This window comes from Dendrobates tinctorius, unplaced genomic scaffold (genome assembly GCF_039654945.1).
Source record: "Dendrobates tinctorius isolate UK_male_01 unplaced genomic scaffold, ASM3965494v1 ptg000003l, whole genome shotgun sequence".
NCBI lineage: Eukaryota > Metazoa > Chordata > Amphibia > Anura > Dendrobatidae > Dendrobates > Dendrobates tinctorius.
In genome coordinates, this window is record NW_027361671.1 from 103349489 (window position 1) to 103369930 (window position 20442).

A 20442-nucleotide genomic window follows, 5' to 3' on the forward strand; every position below is an offset into this window, starting at 1 on the left:
ATCCATTCTGCATTCGCGGTTTGAGCAGTTGCGGCCTCCGTACTGTCCCGGAAGTAGAACCACGTGTAAACAATAGCTGTCGCTCCGCTTCATGCTGGCCCGGCGTCCAGTGCAGAGACCATGCCTCGCTATGCGCAGCTCGTGATGGGGCCGGCGGGCAGCGGGAAGGTGAGGGCTGCTGACATGGTGTCCCCGAGGATGGCTGCTAGCTGTGCGGACAGTGACGCTGACCGTACACTGGGCACAGACTGATGGCAGTGGAGGACAGTACAGCTAGAAAGCTTCATGCCCGCACATTACAGCTCCGCTGCTCTAGTTTCCCTGTGTTTTAGATCCGGGCTCGGGAGAGGACACATTCTTGTTTCTATTGAGAGGTTGAAGCTGACGTAATAGTCTCAGCAGGGAGTTTGCTCCAATGTATCCATGATGGGGAGCAATCACCTGGGCTATCAGCAGCACAGATCTGCCTGGCTGCGAGGTTTGCTACAATGTGTCAGAGAAGCCCCTACAGCCCACTCTGCCCAGAGGATTGTCCTAACTGGTATAAGCCGCAAAACCCTGGATTGTGTTCACTTTATATTCTGTTATATCAGGGCATGCTGGGAATTCTAGTTCTACAACTGGATATAAGCCGCAGAAAAGTAGATTTGAACCTTCTCACCCCGTGACACCTAATCACCTTTCCTTGTGACGTGTTTGTCTTTTCGGCAGAGCACCTACTGTTCTACCATGGTCCAACACTGCGAGGCTCTGAACAGGTCGGTTCAGGTTGTAAATTTGGATCCTGCAGCTGAATATTTTGACTATCCGGTCATGGCAGGTAAGCTGTGTCCCAAAATAAGTATATTAAAGGGGTTTCCCAACAAGCAAAGTACATTTTAACCAAGAGATCTTGGTATAATAATTTAAATAATTGGATGTGTTAAAAAATATGTTCCTGTGCTGAGATCTTATAAATGTGCCCCTGCTGTGTAATGGCTCTCTGACCGTACAGGGACGTTGTCTGATCATACAGTCATAACAGATCATAACAGAAGCATACAGTCTAGATCACGTGAAGTCATTATTGCCCTCTACTCCTCTTTGGTCAGACCTCATCTGGAATATTGTGTCCAGTTTTGGGCGCCACATTTTAAAAAAAGACATCAACAAACTGGAGCAGGTTCAGAAAAGAGCGACCAGAATGGTGACCGGTCTGCAAACCCTGTCTTATGAGGAAAGGTTGCAGGATTTGGGAATGTTTAGTTTGCAAAAGAGAAGACTGAGAGGAGACTTAATAGCTGTCTACAAATATCTAAAGGGCTGTCACATTGTAGAAGGATCAACTTTATTCTCATTTGCACAAGGAAAGACTAGAAGCAATGGGATGAAACTGAATGGGAGGAGACACAGATTAGATATTAGAAAAAACTTTTTGACAGAGTGATCAATGAGTGGAACAGGCTGTCATGAGAGATGGTGAGTTCTCCTTCAATAGAAGTCTTCAAACAGAGGCTGGACAGCCATCTGACTGGGATGATTTAGCGAATCCTGCTTTGAGCAGAGGGTTGGACCAGATGGCCCAGGAGGTCCCTTCCAACTCTGCGATTCTATGATTCATACCACAGCTCCTGGGCTGGGGAGGTAGCAAAAGAGACTGTACAGACATTACAGCACAGGATCACAGCTGATTTCCCCCCCCCCTGTTTTAAACTGTTTAAGGCATGGAAATGTTTTACCTCTCAGCAAGAATCGTCTGTGATCCTGCTGTCCTGTTTGTATAGTCTCTTTGCTTCCTCCCCTGCCCAGGAGCTGTGGTATGAGCAGACCATGTTCCTGAACGGACAGACACGGCCATTACACAGTACACAGCAGGGGCACATTTATAAGATTATCTCAGCACAGGAAAATAATTTTTAACACTTCAAATTGGAGAACTATTTTATTTATTTTATTCCAAAATCTATTGATTAAAATGTAGTTTATGGGAAAACTCCCATTAACTACGCAAAGAAAAAAAAATACCAGAACTATATTATTACGCTCAAGTAAATCTAGCTATAAGTCACAGACCATTTGGACAACCAAATGGCCACTTTAGACCATAACAGATGTTCACAAAACACAGATAAATGTAAAATAGTTGATCTGCCAAGTTGGACTTTTACTTTTTTTTTCATTGAGACCGACAATATCTTAAAGGGTTTGTCTGGGCATATAATATATTTACGATAGGTAATCCTTGTCAGATTGTGTGGTCTAAAGGGCCGTTTACATTTAGCAATGCACCAGCGATGCGACCAGCATCGCTAAATGATCGCTAGTGAGCTTCCACACAGGAAGATCTCACAGCGATGCAGCAGCGACGCAGCGCACGATACTTACCTTTCACACACAGCGATGAAGACGTCCTCCCGCCTCCACGCGTCGCTCGTCGTCACAGCAGGAAGCTGACGACGAGAAATGGAGCCGGACATTATCGCGCGATCAGCGATGGACAGCGGGGGAGCCGGTCGGAGGTAAGTATCACACATAGCGGTATCGCTAGCGATATCGCTATAAAGTCACAAAATCGGTGACGTTATAGCGATATTTCTATGTGTAAAACCCCCTTAACACTCGGTCACCCCCAGAGGAGCTAATTAGCAGCTGGAGTTAATAAAAGCCGATTAGTGGAGAATGCCAAGTGTCAGAGCCCAGTAAATCTAATATTCACTTATCTTAAACTAGATTATGGCCCGATGCTATCGCATCGAGAGGATGGAGGACGGAGGTATCACACATGGCGATATCGCTAGCAATATCGCTGCGGGTTAAAACCCCCTTAACTCAAAAAGCTCAAAAGGGTGAGATTCCATCTATAATAATAAATGCCCTAAGCAACTTCCGGTTGTAACAATTTCCGTCCAGTTGTAACCGGTGACGTCACCGCACACCTCTTTCCATGTTAACCCTCAACACACACACTCCTCTCACCTTTCACCATCTCCACTCACTCTTTCACTCCACATACGACCCTTTCTCTCACTCCGTCTCTCATACTCACGCCGTCATCGCCGCTGATCCACGATCCCGACGTCGTCCTCGCCGGCGACATGTTCTTGCGGCGACGCCATCTTGAGTATCGCGGGATTTCGCCGATCCAAAATAGCATCGGTACAGGAACATGTCACCGGCGTGGATGCCGTCGGGATCCAAAATGGCGTCGGCGAAATCTCGCGAGATTTTGCCGACGCCATTTTGGATCCCGACGTCCTCCACGCCGGCGACATGTTCTTGCGGCGACGCCATCTTGACTATCGTGGGATTTCGCCGATCCAAAATGGCGTCACCGCAAGAACATGTCGCCGGCGTGGAGGACGTCTGGATCCAGGATGGCGCCGGCGGAAGAAGATGTCGGGGATCGTGGATCAGCGGCGATGACGGCGTGAGTATGAGAGACGGAGTGAGAGAAAGGGTCGTATGTGGAGTGAAAGAGTGAGTGGAGATGGTGAAAGGTGAGAGGAGTGTGTGTGTTGAGGGTTAACATGGAAAGAGGTGTGCGGTGACGTCACCGGTTACAACTGGACGGAAGTTGTTACAACCGAAAGTTGCTTAGGGCATTTATTATTATAGATGGAATCTCACCCTTTTGAGCTTTTTGAGTTAAGGGGGTTTTAACCCGCAGCGATATTGCTAGCGATATCGCCATGTGTGATACCTCCGTCCAGCTCCCCCGCTGTCTGTTGCTGATCGCGCAGCTCCATTTCTCCTCGGGCGCTTCCTGCTGGCGCCGACGAGCGACGCAGACGGGAGGACGTCAGGATCGCCTCGTCTGAAAGGTAAGTAACGACCGCTGTATCGCTGCTGCATCGCTGTGAGATCTGCCTGTTTGGCAGCTCACTAGCGACCATTTAGCAATGCACCAGCGATCCTGACCGGGTCGTATCGTTGTCGGGATCGCTGGTGCATCAATAAAAGTAAAGGGGCCTTTAATGTGACCATACAGGTTGTATACAGCTGAAATTAGTCATTCCTGTATGCCTCCTAGATGATGCCTTGTACAGTAAAAAAAAAAATCATCTTTTATAGCTTCGATCTGCCAGGCTATGGGGTGTAAAAAATCTTGTATAATGAAGACCAGAGGCAGTCTTATCGTCCAGGAAGCGTACGTCCCATAACCTGAAAGAGCGAAACTGTGAAAGATTATTTTTGCTGAACAAAGCATCATCGAGGAGTCATACAGGTATGACTAATTTCACCTGTATACAATATTCACCTGCATACAATAGTCCATATTAATAACTCAAAAAGGTGACAGATTCCCTTGAAGGACTAGTTTTTAAAATTGTATGCTCAGCCAACCCCTTTAGTTAGTGCAACACACCTTCAAAGTATCCTCTATTCCTTTGTTGTACGGATGATTGGAATTTATTGTTTCTAGTAATTTCTCGCTTAATATAGTCTGACTGTATTGTTCTTCAGGGTTAGGCCCTGTTGACATTGTGCATTATATTTTTGTTTTTGTTTTTTGGCTTCCCAGTGATTTCAACAGCAAGAATGGCACAGTTTGCATCAATTCTCTTGTTAAAAAAAAAAATCGCTAATGAGTCATTGATCCTAGTCGCAAAATTAATCAGTTGCAACCGATGTGGCTCCGTTAATATGTTATTATTTAGAGATATGAAACCATCATGAACAGAGCTTAACTGGTCAGAATTCTAGCAATATGTCTTTCACATGATCATTACTTTGTCTTGAATATATATTTTAGGTTGGCCATAGAGAATATTGTGTCCATCTTGTTAAAGGCATTTATTAATTTATTACAACAACGGTACCTGGGGGGGGGATTGGTTCCGATTAAGAGAAATCTTCCTCATTGCATATGGCAAGATACTGTGCACAATTTTCCATGTTGCAGATGACTTTTTTTCTTTTATTTCATCTCAGATATCCGAGAGCTGATTGAAGTAGACGATGTAATGGAAGATGGATCGCTTCGATTTGGTCCTAATGGAGGACTAGTGTACTGTATGGAGTATTTTGCTAATAACTTTGACTGGCTGGAGAGCTGCTTGGGCCACACTGAAGATGATTACATACTGTTCGACTGCCCAGGTACTTGGATATTCTTTGTATCTTCAGGGTTACATTTTTCCACTGCAGCATCTAGACAAATAGATTAACTGCAATGCTTGATAAATATCTCCATAGAACATCCATTTGACATTATAGATTTTTAGGGATATATTTCCATGATTAACCTCAAACTTTATTTGATTATGTACATTTTTGAATATAAATGTAAGAAAATGGATCACATACGGATGTCCATATAGATGAAAATTGTCTCATTTTCCTGGATGAAACTTGGTCGATCTCTCATACATTCATCTGGCTCTGGCCTTATAGTGGGGATGTTCTGAAGAGAGAATCATAGAATCATAGAGTTGGAAGGGACCTCCTGGGCCATCTGGTCCAACCCCCTGCTCAAAGCAGGATTCGCTAAATCATCCCAGACAGATGTCTGTCCAGCCTCTGTTTGAAGACTTCCATGAAAGAACTCACCACTTCTCGTGGCAGCCTGTTCCACTCATTGATCACTCCAAAGACATACTGATTGGGAATTTTTTGGGGGAGTGTAATGTTGGTATAGCGCTGCAGAATATGATGGCTCTATATAAGTTAGTAAAATAAAAATGATGCGGGTTTACCAAGAGTTTGGAAAACTTTTAGCGCCTTATAAAGGTGGATTCATATGGATAATTCCAGTGTAACTGAGCTTCTGTGATTTTTATCTAGGTCAAATTGAACTGTACACTCATCTACCAGTTATGAAGTACCTGGTGGATCAGCTTCAGCAGTGGGAGTTCAGAGTCTGTGGTGTTTTCTTGGTTGATTCTCAATTCATGGTGGAATCTTTCAAGGTAAGTCTTACAGCCTAGCAGATTAGTATGAGCCATCGGAAAACATACCCTGTAGGTGACAGCTTTATCTTGTGATGGAAAACAAAAAGTATATGCAAAAACAGCATATCCAAAAAAAAGCAGACTATATCATGGGGGAAAAAAAAGAGAACAAATCTAAAATGGTGATTAAAAACACCAAGGATATGTCTTAATATATCTCCTCCCAAGATTATGAGCAAGAAGAAACCACGTCCTCAAATGAAAATAATGGGTGCAGATATGTAGTTGACCTCACACACACCCAAAAAAAATTATACATAATAATGTAATACAGTTAAAAAAATATTTGTACAATGGGTGCGTAATAAATGTTTCAAAGCCTATATTTACTACAAACTCCTTTTTCAGAGATTTTTTTTAAAACCGCAATACATTATTATACATTATTATTGGAGGTAATGTTTTCTTATATAATTTTTTTTTTGTGTGTGTGTTCTAATTACATATCTGTGCCCATTATTTTGATTTGTGGATGTGGTTATTCTTACTCATTACTTTGAGCTGAGATGTTTTTAATCGCTGTTATTTTTGTTTGTTTTTTTTCATAAAATTATTTAATTTTTTTTTTTTTTTTTAGTCCACCTTTTACATATACTTTTTGTTTTCCACTGGGTGATATTTAAAGTCTTGACTGATATTCTCCATACATATTAATATGTTTGCCCATTTTGCCCACTGTAATTTCTCCCATCTTCAGCATCCTTATTACATTAATTTTGTTAAATTTTTTAAAATTGTCCCTACAGTTCAAATCTGACATTAGGCACGGAAAGATGCTAGTGCATTCTGTTTGGCATAGCTGCCAAGGCACAGATTTTATTGATTACCGTATTTTTCGGACTATAAGACGCACTTTTTTCCTCCCAAAATGTGGCGGAAAATGGAGGGAGCATCTTATGATCCGGATGTACCGGCTCTCGCTGTGGTTGGGGGAGCAGTTTCGGCGGAGCAGCGTGTCACAGAGGCAGGAGACGGCGGCTCCGGCTAACTCCTGTGCCCTCTGCTAAAGAGAAATGAATATTTACTGCATTCCACGCCCATGGGCGTGGAGGGGAATGAATATTCATTTCTTTTTGGCATCCTGGTTTGATTCGTCCCATCCTTATTCTTGTATGATTGGCCACATCCCGGTCCTGGTATGCATGGCCCCATGAGAAAAGATTAAAAAAAACCAAACAACTAATATTACACTTACCTTCATCCGCTCCCTCACAGTGTCCTGCTTCCTTGCCAGCAGTAGCTTAATGCTTGTAAGCAGTGCATGGCAGGGAAGGCAGGAAGGCTCCATCTGACAGTGCGCGCTACTGAAGACCAATGAATACTCGCTGCTCTCTGCGATGAACAGTCCCGGTGAGTATTCTGGCAGCTGTGCTCTGCATGTGAGCAGCGCATGACTTCCCTGCCATGCGCTGCTTGCAAGCATTAAGCAGCAGATGGCAACGAAGCAGGACACTGTGAGGGAGTGGAGGAAGGTAAGTGTAATGGTTTGTTTTTTTTAATCTTTTCTGATGGGGCCATGCATACCAGGATGAGGATGGGGCCACTCATGCCAGTATAGGGATGAGGTGGACCTTTCCTGCCAGGATGGATGGGGATGAGGGAGCCATGCATACGAGGATAGGGGATATTAAGTACAGAATTGACCACATTTTTTGCTTCAGTTTTCTTCTTTTCCTAATTTCCTCCTCTAAAACATAGGTGCGTCTTATAGTCCGAAAAATACGATAGGATAGATGCACTGTCTTGCCTGGGCGTCATCTGATGTCACGCGAAGCAGAACAGAATTGGAAGGACATTTTAACAGCTGCTGTTCTATTTCTTTACCAGTTTATATCTGGTGTCATGGCTGCCCTCAGCGCCATGGTCTCCTTGGAGATACCACAATGCAATATCATGACAAAGATGGATTTATTGAGCAAGAAAGCCAAAAAGGAAATTGAAAAGTAAGATTACAAGTGAGTTTGTCAACCCAAACTGATGGTAAAAACTAAGCAAACAGTCCCAAAGAATATATAAGCCTTTAAAATCTTACCTTCTAGTGTTTTGATTATTGCCTCCGTTCTGCAGGAAATCAAGTTTAATTAAACATTAATTACGGTACTTGGTGCACTTTTGTGTGGCCAAGAAACTTAGCATGGTGTTCCACCCACTGAGTTTACATGCCCCCACTCCATCACTGGTGATTGACAGCACTGGCTTTCCTGGAGCGTACAATGTCTGTAGAGAAAGCTCAGCCAAGCCAGAGCTGTACCCCCTACAAGGCAGTGTGCTTAGTTTATACTGTATGTTTGGCTGACAGACTACCTTTTTAAAATTGTCCTACTTCTTACTATGCAGTCTATTAATGTTGCACATTTAAATTATGTTCGCTCTCAACATATTGCTTTTCCCTCTAACAGATTTTTAGACCCAGACATGTATTCCATGATTGAAGACTCAACAAGTAAACTGAGAAGCAAGAAATTCAAGAAGTTGACAAAGGCAATTTGTGGATTGGTAAATTAATTTTTTCTTTTTACAATTTATTGTATAAACTAATCTTGAATATCTTTGATTCAGAATTGCAGATCACTAGCAAATTACAGTTGCCATTCCATACATGTGGATGAGGCTTTCATGGCATGCTGGATTTCGACATGTTCAGCTTGTAGTTATGTCACATATTTAAATTCTTCAATGTAATAGGGGGGAAATCCACAGCAAATTCTAAATGAGGGCTCACACTCATTAGTGTAAATAAAATCAGTCCGATGTTGATGCAGAAAAGTAGGACGAGTGTCATGTGAGTACAATGCCAATTTTTTTTTTTTTTTTGCTATTAATATCAGCCCACAGCTGTCTATCTAGCCCTTGCTGGTTATTAATAATAGAGGGACCCTATGTTGTTTTTGTTTTTTTTTTTGGGGGGGGGGGTCACTCCTTGATAATAACCAGTAAAGGCTACGCAGACAGTTATGAGCTAATATTAATAGCCTATAGACATAAGCTCCCGGCTGTTGGCTTTCCCTCATCTGATTAAGAAAATTAAGGGAGACCCCATGGCATTTTTTTTCTGTTATTCTTTCTCTGTTCTATTCTGCAGGTTCATGCTGTGAATTTACTGTACTCGGGTGATTAAATGCTGAGTTTCCTGAGATGGGTGTGTAAAAATCGCACAGCACACGCTTGGTCCATGTGCCGTGCAATTTTGTTTTCTCGCACCCACTGACTTGCATTGCTGAGTCCGATCCAATATATGCGGCCACATGCTGCAATTTTTTATTTTTATTTTTTTTAATTATTTTTTTTCTCATTCCAATCTGAGCTGAAAAAAAATTGCAGATGAACACCGAATCATTGATTAACACTAGCCAGAGTGCAATCTAATTTTCTCGTTCGCCTTATTGGGGGACACAGAGACCATGGGTGTATGCTGCTGCCACTAGGAGGCTGACACTATGCACAAAAAGAAGGTTAGCTCCTCCTCCGCAGTGTACACCCCACCGACCGGCAGGAAGTTCCTCAGTTTAGCTTAGTGTCAGTAGGAGGTGGACACGGGTCTTTCATTAGACCCATATCTACCTCGATGTGCGTCGTTCCTTTTCAGGTTCCAGGAGGGATACAGTGTGAAGAGTCACAACTGTACTCCCACAAAGAGGCTATGAGTACGGCGTGTACTGCCACCCCGTATCCTCTTAGTTCTCCGGGCGGACCACAGGCTGAGCACAGGTGTCGTGCCAGCGAAAACAATGGTCCTTGCCCCCCGCCTCCCACCCACTCGCCCACCAGAGCCTGTCGGTTGGACGAGGCGCGAATATGTAGAAGATGAGCAGACAGCGTGGGATACAGAAGGTACCTTTATTGAAGCACCGGAACATAAAGCCACAAGATGACCCGGGAACGGCGCCAAAGTAGCGCCGCAGATTCTCGCACTGCTCGCGCCGTCTGACGGTCGTCGCATCCCTTTTTGGCCCCGGCGGCGGTGCGGGCCTTCTTCACCCCACCGCCGGTACTCTTGTGAGGGTTGCGTCTGGGAGCAGGGCTATGGCGGCGTCTCCTTTAGGGGCGGACGCGGCTGCGTCGCAATTCTTCCGCGCCGCCCTGTGCTGACAGGCGGCCGCCGTTTCAAATTTAGTCCCCGGCTTCAGTTTGGGCCTTCGCGCCCGTCGCGGCCACGCCCCCGTTCATTATCATAGGCCGGCTGCGCTCCCGCCCGTTCCTAAGCCCTCCCACCGCCTCTCTAGTCTTGTGGCTGGGAAGGGGGAGGAGGCGGTTCTTCCCTCTGGTGCAGGCGGCTAGCTCCGCCTTTCTTCTTACACAGAGACCGCGCTTTTTGATTCCTCACATCAGGCTGCCGCCATCTTTGCAGCCTGACAGCCGGAGACTACAGCAGATGCCATCTTTCGGGGACACCGGACCGTGAGTCTGCAACTGCAGACTGACTACCCTGCCTTGCTGTCCCCCAACCCTCCAGCACTTCCGCAGGTTTTTTTTCGCATGCTCCTCTTGCAATCGCAAATTCCCCTCTGCCGGGACTGCAGCAATCCCGTTCAGCAGGATGCCGTCCAGGAGCCATCTACTGCGCCACGTGAAATCGAACCCCCCATTCCTGGCTGGGCCTCGTCCCTTTCACAATCTGTGGCAGACCTCACCAGGGTGTCTCAGTCCCTAGTTGGCCGTTCTTGATAAGTTGCCCCTGGACACTTCTGCAGGGTCCAGCAGGTCGCAAGACATTCCATCTGAGCCAGCTAGCAGATGCCGCGAAAGGCCCAGGCAGGATCCACGGCTGGAATCCTCTCCTGGTCTCTCATCGGCACCTAGTCCTTCCCAGCAGTCGCCCTCCCGTGCCTCCTCACCCGAGTCAGGTGTAGCGTTCTCGGATATGTCCTCTGAAGGGATTTTAGAGCTGGATTCTGACCAGGACGCGGACATGAAGGTTACGGTACAGAACCTCATTGCTGCGATTAACCACACCTTCGAAATATCTGACTCCCCTGCGAAATCCTCAGATCAGGAGGTTTCGTTCAGACGGGCACAAACACTATCCAGGGTATTCGCCTTCCACTTTGAGTTTGGCAAGATCCTTGCCAGGGAAAGAGAAAATCCATCCAGGCGATTTCAAAGAGGGAAGCGTCTCGGCATTCTGTATCCGTTGGCTAAAGAGCTCTCTGACAACTGGTCTGCTTCCCTGTCGGTGGACGCACCCGTGTCCAGACTTTCTAATAACACGTTTCTCCCGCTTTCAGGTGTAGCGTCACTAAAGGATTCTAATGATAGAATTATAGAATCCTTGGCAAAGTCAGCATTCGCGGCGGCTGCAGCGGCGCTATGTCCAGTCTTTGCCTCATCTTGGGTGGCAAAGGCCATAGCCACTTGGGCAGAGGATCTCCGTAAGGGCATCCTAGATAAGGCCCAACCAGAGCAATTGACCGATCTGGCCAACCAGATTTCCCATGCAGGGGATTATCTGCTTTCTGCTTCCTTGGATGCCGCGTCTCGCGCTGTTCAGGCGTCAAGCAACGTTGTGGCAATCCGACGTACAATTTTGCTCAAGGCTTGGCAGGCGGACTTGTCTTCTAAAAAGTTTCTTACCAATCTGCCTTTTCATGGAGCGCGTCTCTTTGGGTCCCAGCTGGACCAGATTATTAAGGACGCCACTGGAGGCACGAGTTCTCTCCTCCCTCAGTCCAAACCTCGCAGACCCCCGCCAAGGCGTCAGTTTCGGCCCTTTCGGGCTTACCGCCGCTTCAATACGGCAGAGAACTTCTCTAACCAACAAAGACCACAGGTACGCCAGGATAGAAAGACGGTGTCCTTCAGACCCACTCCCTCCTGGCGAACTCACTCCTCCCAGGGCAGACCCTCCAGGTCCAGATCTGGACGGTCCACGTCAGCATGACTGTCAACGAACTCCCGAGGGTCCCTCCCAATTGGGAGGTCGACTCCGTTTCTTCAGGGATACCTGGCTGGCCTCAGTAGAGGACGCTTGGGTCAGGGAGCTTGTATCTTCAGGGTACAAGATAGAGTTCATTTCTCGTCCACGGGATCGCTTCTTCGAGTCCCGTCCTCCAAAAGATCCAGCCTTAGTTCCAGGGTTCTTGCATCCATCCCCTCTCTCCTCAGTTCCGGGGTGATTGTGTTCCCGAATCAGAACGTTTCACGGGGTTTTCTTCAATCCTGTTCGTGGTGCCGAACAAAGGCGGGACAGTTCGCCCCATCTTGGACCTCAAATTACTCAACAGGAGAGCCCGACTGCGTCATTTCCGAATGGAGTTTCTTCGGTTATTCGCTTCCATGGAGACGCAGGAGTTCATGTGTTCAATAGACATTCAAGATGCCTATCTACATGTTCCCATATTCTCCGGGCATCAGAAATTCCTGCGATTCGCCAGGAACATTATCAATTTTGTGCACTGCCGTTCGGTCTTGCCACCGCACCCAGAGCATTTAGAGATCATGGCGGCGTTGATGGCCTGGTGGAGAATCAGAGGTCTCGTTCTTTTTCCGTACCTCGACGACATTCTGATCAAAGCTCCATCCTTTCGTCAAGCTCGCCAAAGTCTTACCTGACCAATTTCGGGTGGCTCATCAACGAAAAGAAGTCCTGTCTTGTCCCGACACAACGTCTTGTGTTTCTGGGTCTATTGTTCGACACTCGTCGATCGAGGGTTTTTCTCCCTCAAGAGAAAATTGGCTCCCTGCAACGGGATGTACGATCGCGGCAGCTCATGAGACTTCCATCTCTCCGGACGACCATCAAAGTCCTGGGAAAGATGGTGGCGGCAACAGAGGCGGTCCCCTTTGCCCAATTTCACTCCAGACCTCTCCAACTCGCCATCCTATCCCGGTGGAACAGGTCTGTCCTTTCCCTGGATCGCCCATTTCGTCTTTCAAACCATGTCAAGCAGTCCCTCAATTGGTGGCTGACGTCTCCTCTCATCTCCCTAGGACGGTCATTCCTCCCCTTTCACTGGCAGATTGTGACAACGGATGCCACCCTCCTCGGCTGGGGGGGCAGTGTTCCGCAATCACACTGTTCAGGGTCGTTGGTCAACTCAGGAGTCAGCCCTGCCATTCAACGTCCTCGAGATACAAGCGATTTATCTGTCTCTCGTTCACTGGGAGAGACTTCTCAGGGGACTGCCTATCCGGATTCAGACAGACAATGCCATGGTGGTGGCATATGTCACACGCCAGGGAGGGACGCGGAGTGTCTCAGCCCTGGCAGAAATGTCCAAGATTCTTCATTGGGCGGAGGCTTCAGTCCCGGCAATATCCGCGGTACACATTCCCGGCGTGGACAATTGGGCCGCCGATTTCTCAGCCGCGAGGATCTCGCGGCGGGAGAGTGGTCCCTACATCCGGAAGTATTTCTTCAACTTGCCGTCGTGGGGAACCCCGGACGTAGATCTGCTAGCTTCTCGCCTCAACAGAAAAGTTCCACAGTTTGTATCCAGGGCTCGAGATCCTCTCGCGGTGGGCCATTCCTTGGTCACAGTTCGAGCTCCCCTACTGGTTTCCTCCCCTGCCTCTTCTTCCCAGGCGGCTGAAGAAAATCAAGGCGGAAGGAATTTCAGTCCTCCTCTTCGTCCCGAATTGGCCCAGTAGGGATTGGTTCGCGGACATCGCCAACCTTCTCGCGGACGCCCTCTGGAAGCTTCCAGACTGAGCAGATCTGCTGTCTCAAGGTCCGTTTTGCCACCCCAATTCTCGGCCACTCAATTTAACGGCGTGGCTGTTGAGGCCGAGGTTTTGCAACGATCAGGATTTTCCGATCGAGTTATTCATACCATCATCCGAGCCAGGAAGCCATCGTCTTCCAAGATTTATTGCCGTTCTTGGAAGAACTATTTCACTTGGTGCGAGATCAATGACATTCCGCCCATGTGTTTTTTCGCTCCCTTCTGTCCTGGCGTTCCTTCAAGCGGGGCTGGATGCGGGTCTTGCCTTCAGCTCTTTAAAGGGTCAAGTGTCGGCGCTGTCCATTTTATTTCGGAAGACGTTGGCTCCCGTCCTCGGGTTAAAACCTTCCGTCAAGGTGTGGCTCACATGGTTCCTCCCTACTGAGCGCCCGTAGATCCATGGGATCTTAATCTGGTTCTCGAGGTTCTACAAGGTCCTTCCTTTAAACCTCTCTGGGATGTTTCCCTTTCTCTCCTTTCGTGGAAAGTAGCCTTTCTGGCAGCCATCACCTCCATCCGGCGCGCGTCGGAATTGGCGGCCCTCTCTTGCCGCTCTCTTGGTACTCTACCAGGACAAGGTAGTTCTGCGGCCTCCGCCCTCTTTCCTTCCTAAGATTGTGTCCACTTTCCACCTGAATGAGGACATTGTTCTCCCGTCCTTTTGTCCGGGTCCAGCTCACCCTCGGGAGCGGTCCTTGAACAAGCTGGACTTGGTCAGGGCGATGAATGTCTACCTAACTAGGATGACTTCTTGCGGAAGACAGATTCTTTCTTCATCATTCCAGATGGGACGCGGAAAGGTCACCCGGCCTCCAAAGCTACTATTGCTCGCTGGATCAGATCGGCAATTTTGGAGGCCTACCGGGTCAAACAATGAGTGGTCCCTCCGGGAATTAGAGCGCACTCTACCCGGGCAGTGGGTGCCTCCTAGGTGGTTCGTCACAGAGCTTCCGCGCTGCAGCTTTACGAAGCTGCAACCTGGTCATCGGTTCACACGTTTGTAAAATTCTACAAGGTCCATACCTACACTTCGGCAGATGCCAGCCTAGGTAGAAGGATCCTGCAGGCTGCGGTAGTGAGTCCGCTGGCCTGATGGAAGTTTGTTTTTCCCACCCCAGGGACTGCTTTGGGACGTCCCATGGTCTCTGTGTCCCCCAATAAGGCGAACGAGAAAACAGGATTTTTGGGTTGCTTACCGTAAAATCTGTTTCTCGGAGCCTTCATTGGGGGACACAGCACCCTCCCATGTTCTACAACTCTTGTTATTATGTTGGTTGGTTTGAGTTGTCTGTTCTGTTTTCAATCTATTCTGTTACTTCTACTGCTTTCTCACTAACTGAGGAACTTCCTGCCGGTCGGTGGGGTGTACACTGCGGAGGAGGAGCTAACCTTTTTTTTGTGCATAGTGTCAGCCTCCTAGTGGCAGCAGCATACACCCATGGTCTCTGTGTCCCCCAATGAAGGCTCCGAGAAACAGATTTTACGGTAAGCAACCCAAAAATCCTGTTTTTTATTGGATTACACTCATCTGCTTTAAACACAGATGAGTATGAGCCCTGTGAGAACAGGATATATATTCTTTATTTTTGTATGTGCTTCTCCTTGCTTCCAAAATGGAGTCTATGATTTGAGCTAAGAGGGGTCTTAGGAATTTGTTTGTCTAAAGACCTGGAGATAATGGAGGAGTGAGACTGAAGAGTAGAGCCACACCTAGACCCAAAAGCTGGGTGCTGATCGTGTTAACACTAGCCAATTGGATATATGTATGCTAATACTAGCACATATTTAGAGATCAGCTGAGTCAATTATATTATTAGTATGTATGTCCAGTAAGAAACCTATATAAATGCTGACCAAATGATATAATAAAGTAGTTCTGTTCTGATACTAAGTGTGTCCGTGTGGTTCTCTTTGTACATGTACTTGGAATTAACAGTTTAATTTGTAGCAGAAACAACGTCTCAGAACATCCCACAATATGTGGCAACGAGAGCCCTAACACGTGTTTTTTGTTGTGTTTTTTAAATTCGGTGCAGAGTCGCCATAGACAATGGTGATATCTATGGTGGGTAAAAACGTGCTGATCTGGCTTATGATTCTTATTTTATCTGTTAGATTGATGACTACAGCATGGTTCGGTTCTTACCGTTTGATCGATCAGATGAAGAATGTATTAACATCGTCCTCCAGCATATAGATTTCTCTATACAATATGGGGAAGACCTGGAGTTTAAAGAGCCAAAGGTATGTTCAACATTGAAGGAAAACAAAGCAAAGGATCCTTTTATGTTTAATATTTATTAAAATAGTCTATATTAAGAATAGTGTGGATCATGCAAAAAAAAAATCAAGAAAACATAAGTAATCTCATACACAAGCCTCCACACCAACACTCACACCTAGGGCCTGTCCAGCTCTACGTATGGCAGCCCAGGCATGCGATATTCCAATGTGACTAAAACCGAGATCACAGATAATTCAGCTGCTGTATAAAAGCGATCTGTCCATAAGCTCAATCTATTTAGAGTTATGCTCTATACAAGGGCGTCTATACCAGTACATTAGTATGTGCCCATGTTCATTATTTGAAAGTAGTGTACCTAAACCAGAAATTATTCCATGATTTACTTTTTATGAAGCATCATTTTAATAAGATATCTGTGACCATAAACAATATATTCAATGGGCTGTCCGCAATGCACCCACCTCATGATAAATGTTTTTGTTCCTGCCTAGAGCATGGTTTGGCATGCTTTCATAATTATGTCATCTCTGTTATAGAGAAGTACCAAATTAATTTGGACAGCAGATGACTCCAAATATAGCCAGTCTTATCCCTTATGGTAATGACTGGCCAACTATGTAACATATGGACATGCTTGGTCTGTCCATGTAGTAGCAGGTTTTTCAGCGCAATGCCCCTTTCTGACACATAGTGGGGATCCTTAGTGGAAGACCCCTAATTATGACAACAGTATGCCCTAATAAAATACATACACTGTGTGCGCAATTATTAGGCAATTTGTATGTTTGATGATTAATTTTATTATTGATCAAATACAGTGCTGTTGATCAGTATAAAAGGTTAATAAACCTGAATATTAGAAAGACAAAGCTCCTCACTTTTATTTTAAAGGTGAATGTTTGTGAGCAGAATGTTCGGACAACTGTTAGTGTTCAGAATTATTATGCAACTAATTGAAAAACATTAAATTTCCCCGCCTAAAATATGTTTCTTGCCATCTGTTAAAGTGAGAATAATAACTAAACAATACAAAATGTACAAAAATCCTTTTCTGACATTTCAAAGAAAATACCAATGACCAATATAGTCACCCTGCTATTCAATAATAAGAGTCATAATCCTTCCATCGATGGCGTCTGTCCGTTCCTAATCTGTTGCTGATCATCTGTTTTGGGCATCATCAACCACAGCCTCCCGAACACTGCTCAGAGAGATGGACTGTTTTTCTTCATTGTAATTCTCCCATTTAAGAAGGGACCACATTCTGGAACGCTTCAACAAATCCCAGTGATTTTGAGATTTTTTTTTTTTCGTGGCACATTAGAATTTATGATAATGGTAAATTTAGGTTGATATGTTTTGTGTTTATTTATAAAAAAATATCAGAAACTTGACAAAAATGTAAAAAAAAAATTGCAATTTTCAAGCTTTGATTATCCCGTTAATCCAGATAGTCATGCCATAGCAAAACATTAATAAATAACATTTCTGACATGTCTGCCTTATATCAGCACCATTTTAAAACACTAATTTGTTTGTTTAGCCTTTTAGGAGGTTTAGAAATGTAGCAGTAATTTTTAATTTAAAAAAAAAAATAAATTATTACATAACAATTGATAACAAACAATATTGCAGAAAATGATGTAAGGGAGATGGCTAAAACCGTAAGTTTTGAGCAGGGTCAGGGATTATATGTGAACTAAAATCCATAGCCTCGCCACGAACACTGTGCAGTCTCGAAGTGGGGGAAGGGGGGGTAATTGCATATGGAGCAAGCGATTAAGGCCCCCCCCCCCAGAGGGCTAGTAATCGTCCATATTCATGAGCTTTGTATAACCTTGCCCCCACCACTGTTTGTCAGCTTTCTGCCTATGCACAGTGAACACAGCTGCCAATCAGTGGTGTGGGCGGGGTTATACAGAGCTCATCCATTCAGAGAACTGCTAGCTCTGCAGCAGATAAAACCTGTATTTCATTGATTTTATCAAAATTGCCTCAAGCAGCCTAGTAAGGGACACACTGTGGGAGTACATCTGCTCCTACATCATGCTGCTCTTAGATGGGGTAGTAAAAATCTGGTGACAGATTCCCTTTTAAGAATCTGAATATTTGCTGAGACTTTTACTGTGTAATTAAATCATGTTTCTTTTTTTGTTTTTTCCCTTCTTTATAGGAGACGGAGGAGGACAAATCCCAGAATTTTGATGAATTCTTTCAGGACAGAGCAGATGAAGATTGATGTTGATTATATCAGTAATAGAAATTTGTATCCTGACTTCAGTATCTATAAATTAAGACGGCTTTACTCTGATGTGTGCGGAGCTGTTATGCAACCAACGTTGATGAACTGTACATCCTATGCAGAGGTGTCTTCTACGTTGGCATCTTATACAATCAAAACCTGTGCTTGACTGCAGCTGTAGAAAAATGAGTACAAGAATTACCATCTCAGTGACTCTTAAATACACAATTTTTTTTATATTGTTGGTCTCTATAGGCTGGTTTATTGTAGTATTATATATATGTATTTTTTTAGTTTAATTTATTTTTCATTTCTCTTATTATAACATGTTATGCTGTGTATATGTTATACACATACACTGAAATATGCCTTTAATGAGCACTAATTATACAGAAAGTCTAAAAGAAAAAGGGAATTGTAAACTTATTGTAATTGAAAATCTGTTTTTAAAATATTTCAATTAATGCTGATTTGTGTGTATGTATACAGCAGGTGAAATAAGTGTCGACCACGTCACCAATTCTGTAAGTAAATATATTTATAAAGGTCCTATTGACATGAAATTCTCACCAGATGTTGGTAACAGCCCATGCAATCCACACCGGTAAAGACATTAACCCCTTCACTGCCAAGGGTGGTTTGCATGTTAACTCTCAGGCCAATTTTTACAATTCTGACCACTGTCCCTTTATGAGGTAATAATTCTGAAACGCTTCCATGGATCCCACTGATTCTGACATTGTTTTCTCGTGACATATTGTACTTCATGTTAGTGGCAAAATTTCTTTCAAGTAACTTGTGTTTATTTGTGAAAAAAACAGAAATTTGGCGAAAATTTTGAAAATTTCACAATTTTCCAACTTTGAATTTTTATGCTCTTAAATCACAGAGATACGGCACACAAAAAACTTAATAAGTAACATTTCCCACATATTTACTTTACATCAGCATAATTTTGGAACCAAAATTTTTTTTTGTTTGGAAGTTATAAGGGTTAAAAGTGGACCAGTGATTTCTCATTTTTGCAACACCATTTTATTTCTCGTTCGCCTTATTGGGGGACACAGAGACCATGGGTGTATGCTGCTGCCACTAGGAGGCTGACACTATGCACAGAGTTAGCTCCTCCTCCGCAGTATACACCCCACCGACCGGCACTAATTTCCTCAGTTTAGCTTAGTGTCAGTAGGAGGTGGACACGGGTCTTTCATTAGACCCATATCTACCTTAGCGTGCGTCGTTCCCTTGCAGGTTTCGGAGGGATACGGAGTGAACAGTCACATCCGTACTCCCACAAAGAGACTATGAGTACGGCGTGTACTGCCACCCCGTATCCTCATAGCTCTCCACGGCAGGACCAAGAGCCCCGAGCACGGATGCGTGTCAGGCGATCCACCTTGTCCTCGCCATTCTCTCAAGAGCTTACCGACAACTGGTCGGCTTCTCCCTCTGTAGACGCTCCTGTGTCCAGACTATCTAACAGCACGGTCCTTCCGATTTCAGGTGTGGCGGTTTTGAAGGATTCTAACGACAGGATCATGGAATCCTTTGCAAAGTCAGCATTCGAAGCGGCTGCGACGGTGCTAAGCCCAGCCTTTGCCTCTACTTGGGTAGCAAAGGCCAAAGCTGCTTGGGCGGAAGATCTCCGCCAAGGCATTCTTGATGGAGCCCAACCAGAGTGTTTGGCCGAGATAGCCAACCAGATCTCCCATGCCAGGGATTATCTGGTCTCGGCCTCCTTGGAGGCCGCCTCTTGTGCAGCTCAAGCGTCCAGCAACTTAGTTGCAATCCGACGTACAATTGGGCTCAAGGCTTGGCAGGAAGATTTGTCGTCTAAAAAATCCCTTACCAATCTACACCTTTCAGGGTGCGCGTCTCTTTGGATCCCAACTGGACCAGATTATCAAAGACGCCACTGGGGGCACAAGCTCTCTTCCACAGTCCAAGCCTCGTAGACCCCCTCCAGGGTGTCAGTTTCGGTCTTTTCGCCGCGTCGCGACGGCAGAATCTTTTTCCAACCAACAAAGGCCGCAAGCACGCCAGGATAGGAAGAAGGTCTCCTTTATGCCCACTTCATCCTGGCGATCTCACTCCTCCCAGGGCAGAGGGTTCAGAACTGGAAGGTCCACTTCGGCATGACTATCTATAAAACCCCGAGGCGCCTTTCCAACTGGGCGGCCGACTCCTTTTCTTCAGGAACATCTGGCTTGCCTCAGTGGAAGTTGCTTGGGTCAGGGAAGTTGTATCCTCAGGAAACAAGATAGAGTTCGTGTCTCGGCCCCGGGATCGCTTCTTCGAGTCCCGTCCCCCAAAAGGCCCCGCCTTAGTTCCGGGCGTCTTTGCACCCATCGACTCGCTTCTCCG

The 20442-nt window shown here is 45.5% G+C and overlaps 1 protein-coding gene across 1 annotated transcript; it reads left to right on the forward strand.

Moving 5' to 3' along the window:
* Nucleotides 1–5: 5 nt before the first annotated feature.
* On the forward strand, nt 6–18548 carry GPN3 (GPN-loop GTPase 3). Its single transcript, XM_073565518.1, has 8 exons — nt 6–168; nt 712–820; nt 4912–5079; nt 5764–5888; nt 7758–7873; nt 8330–8426; nt 15707–15835; nt 18010–18548. Exons 1-8 carry the CDS (start codon nt 121–123, stop codon nt 18073–18075), a joined length of 858 nt encoding a protein of 285 aa, XP_073421619.1. The 5' UTR covers nt 6–120; the 3' UTR covers nt 18076–18548.
* The last annotated feature ends 1894 nt before the right edge of the window (nt 18549–20442 follow it).

What these genes read in the sequence shown, in the direction of transcription:
- GPN3 (XM_073565518.1), top strand. Translation starts at nt 121, where the DNA reads ATGCCTCGCTATGCGCAGCTCGTGATGGGGCCGGCGGGCAGCGGGAAG. An exon ending in TCATGGTGGAATCTTTCAAG is followed by an intron (nt 5,889 to 7,757) that starts GTAAGTCTTACA and finishes TTTCTTTACCAG; the next exon opens with TTTATATCTGGTGTCATGGC. An exon ending in CAAAGGCAATTTGTGGATTG is followed by an intron (nt 8,427 to 15,706) that starts GTAAATTAATTT and finishes TTTATCTGTTAG; the next exon opens with ATTGATGACTACAGCATGGT.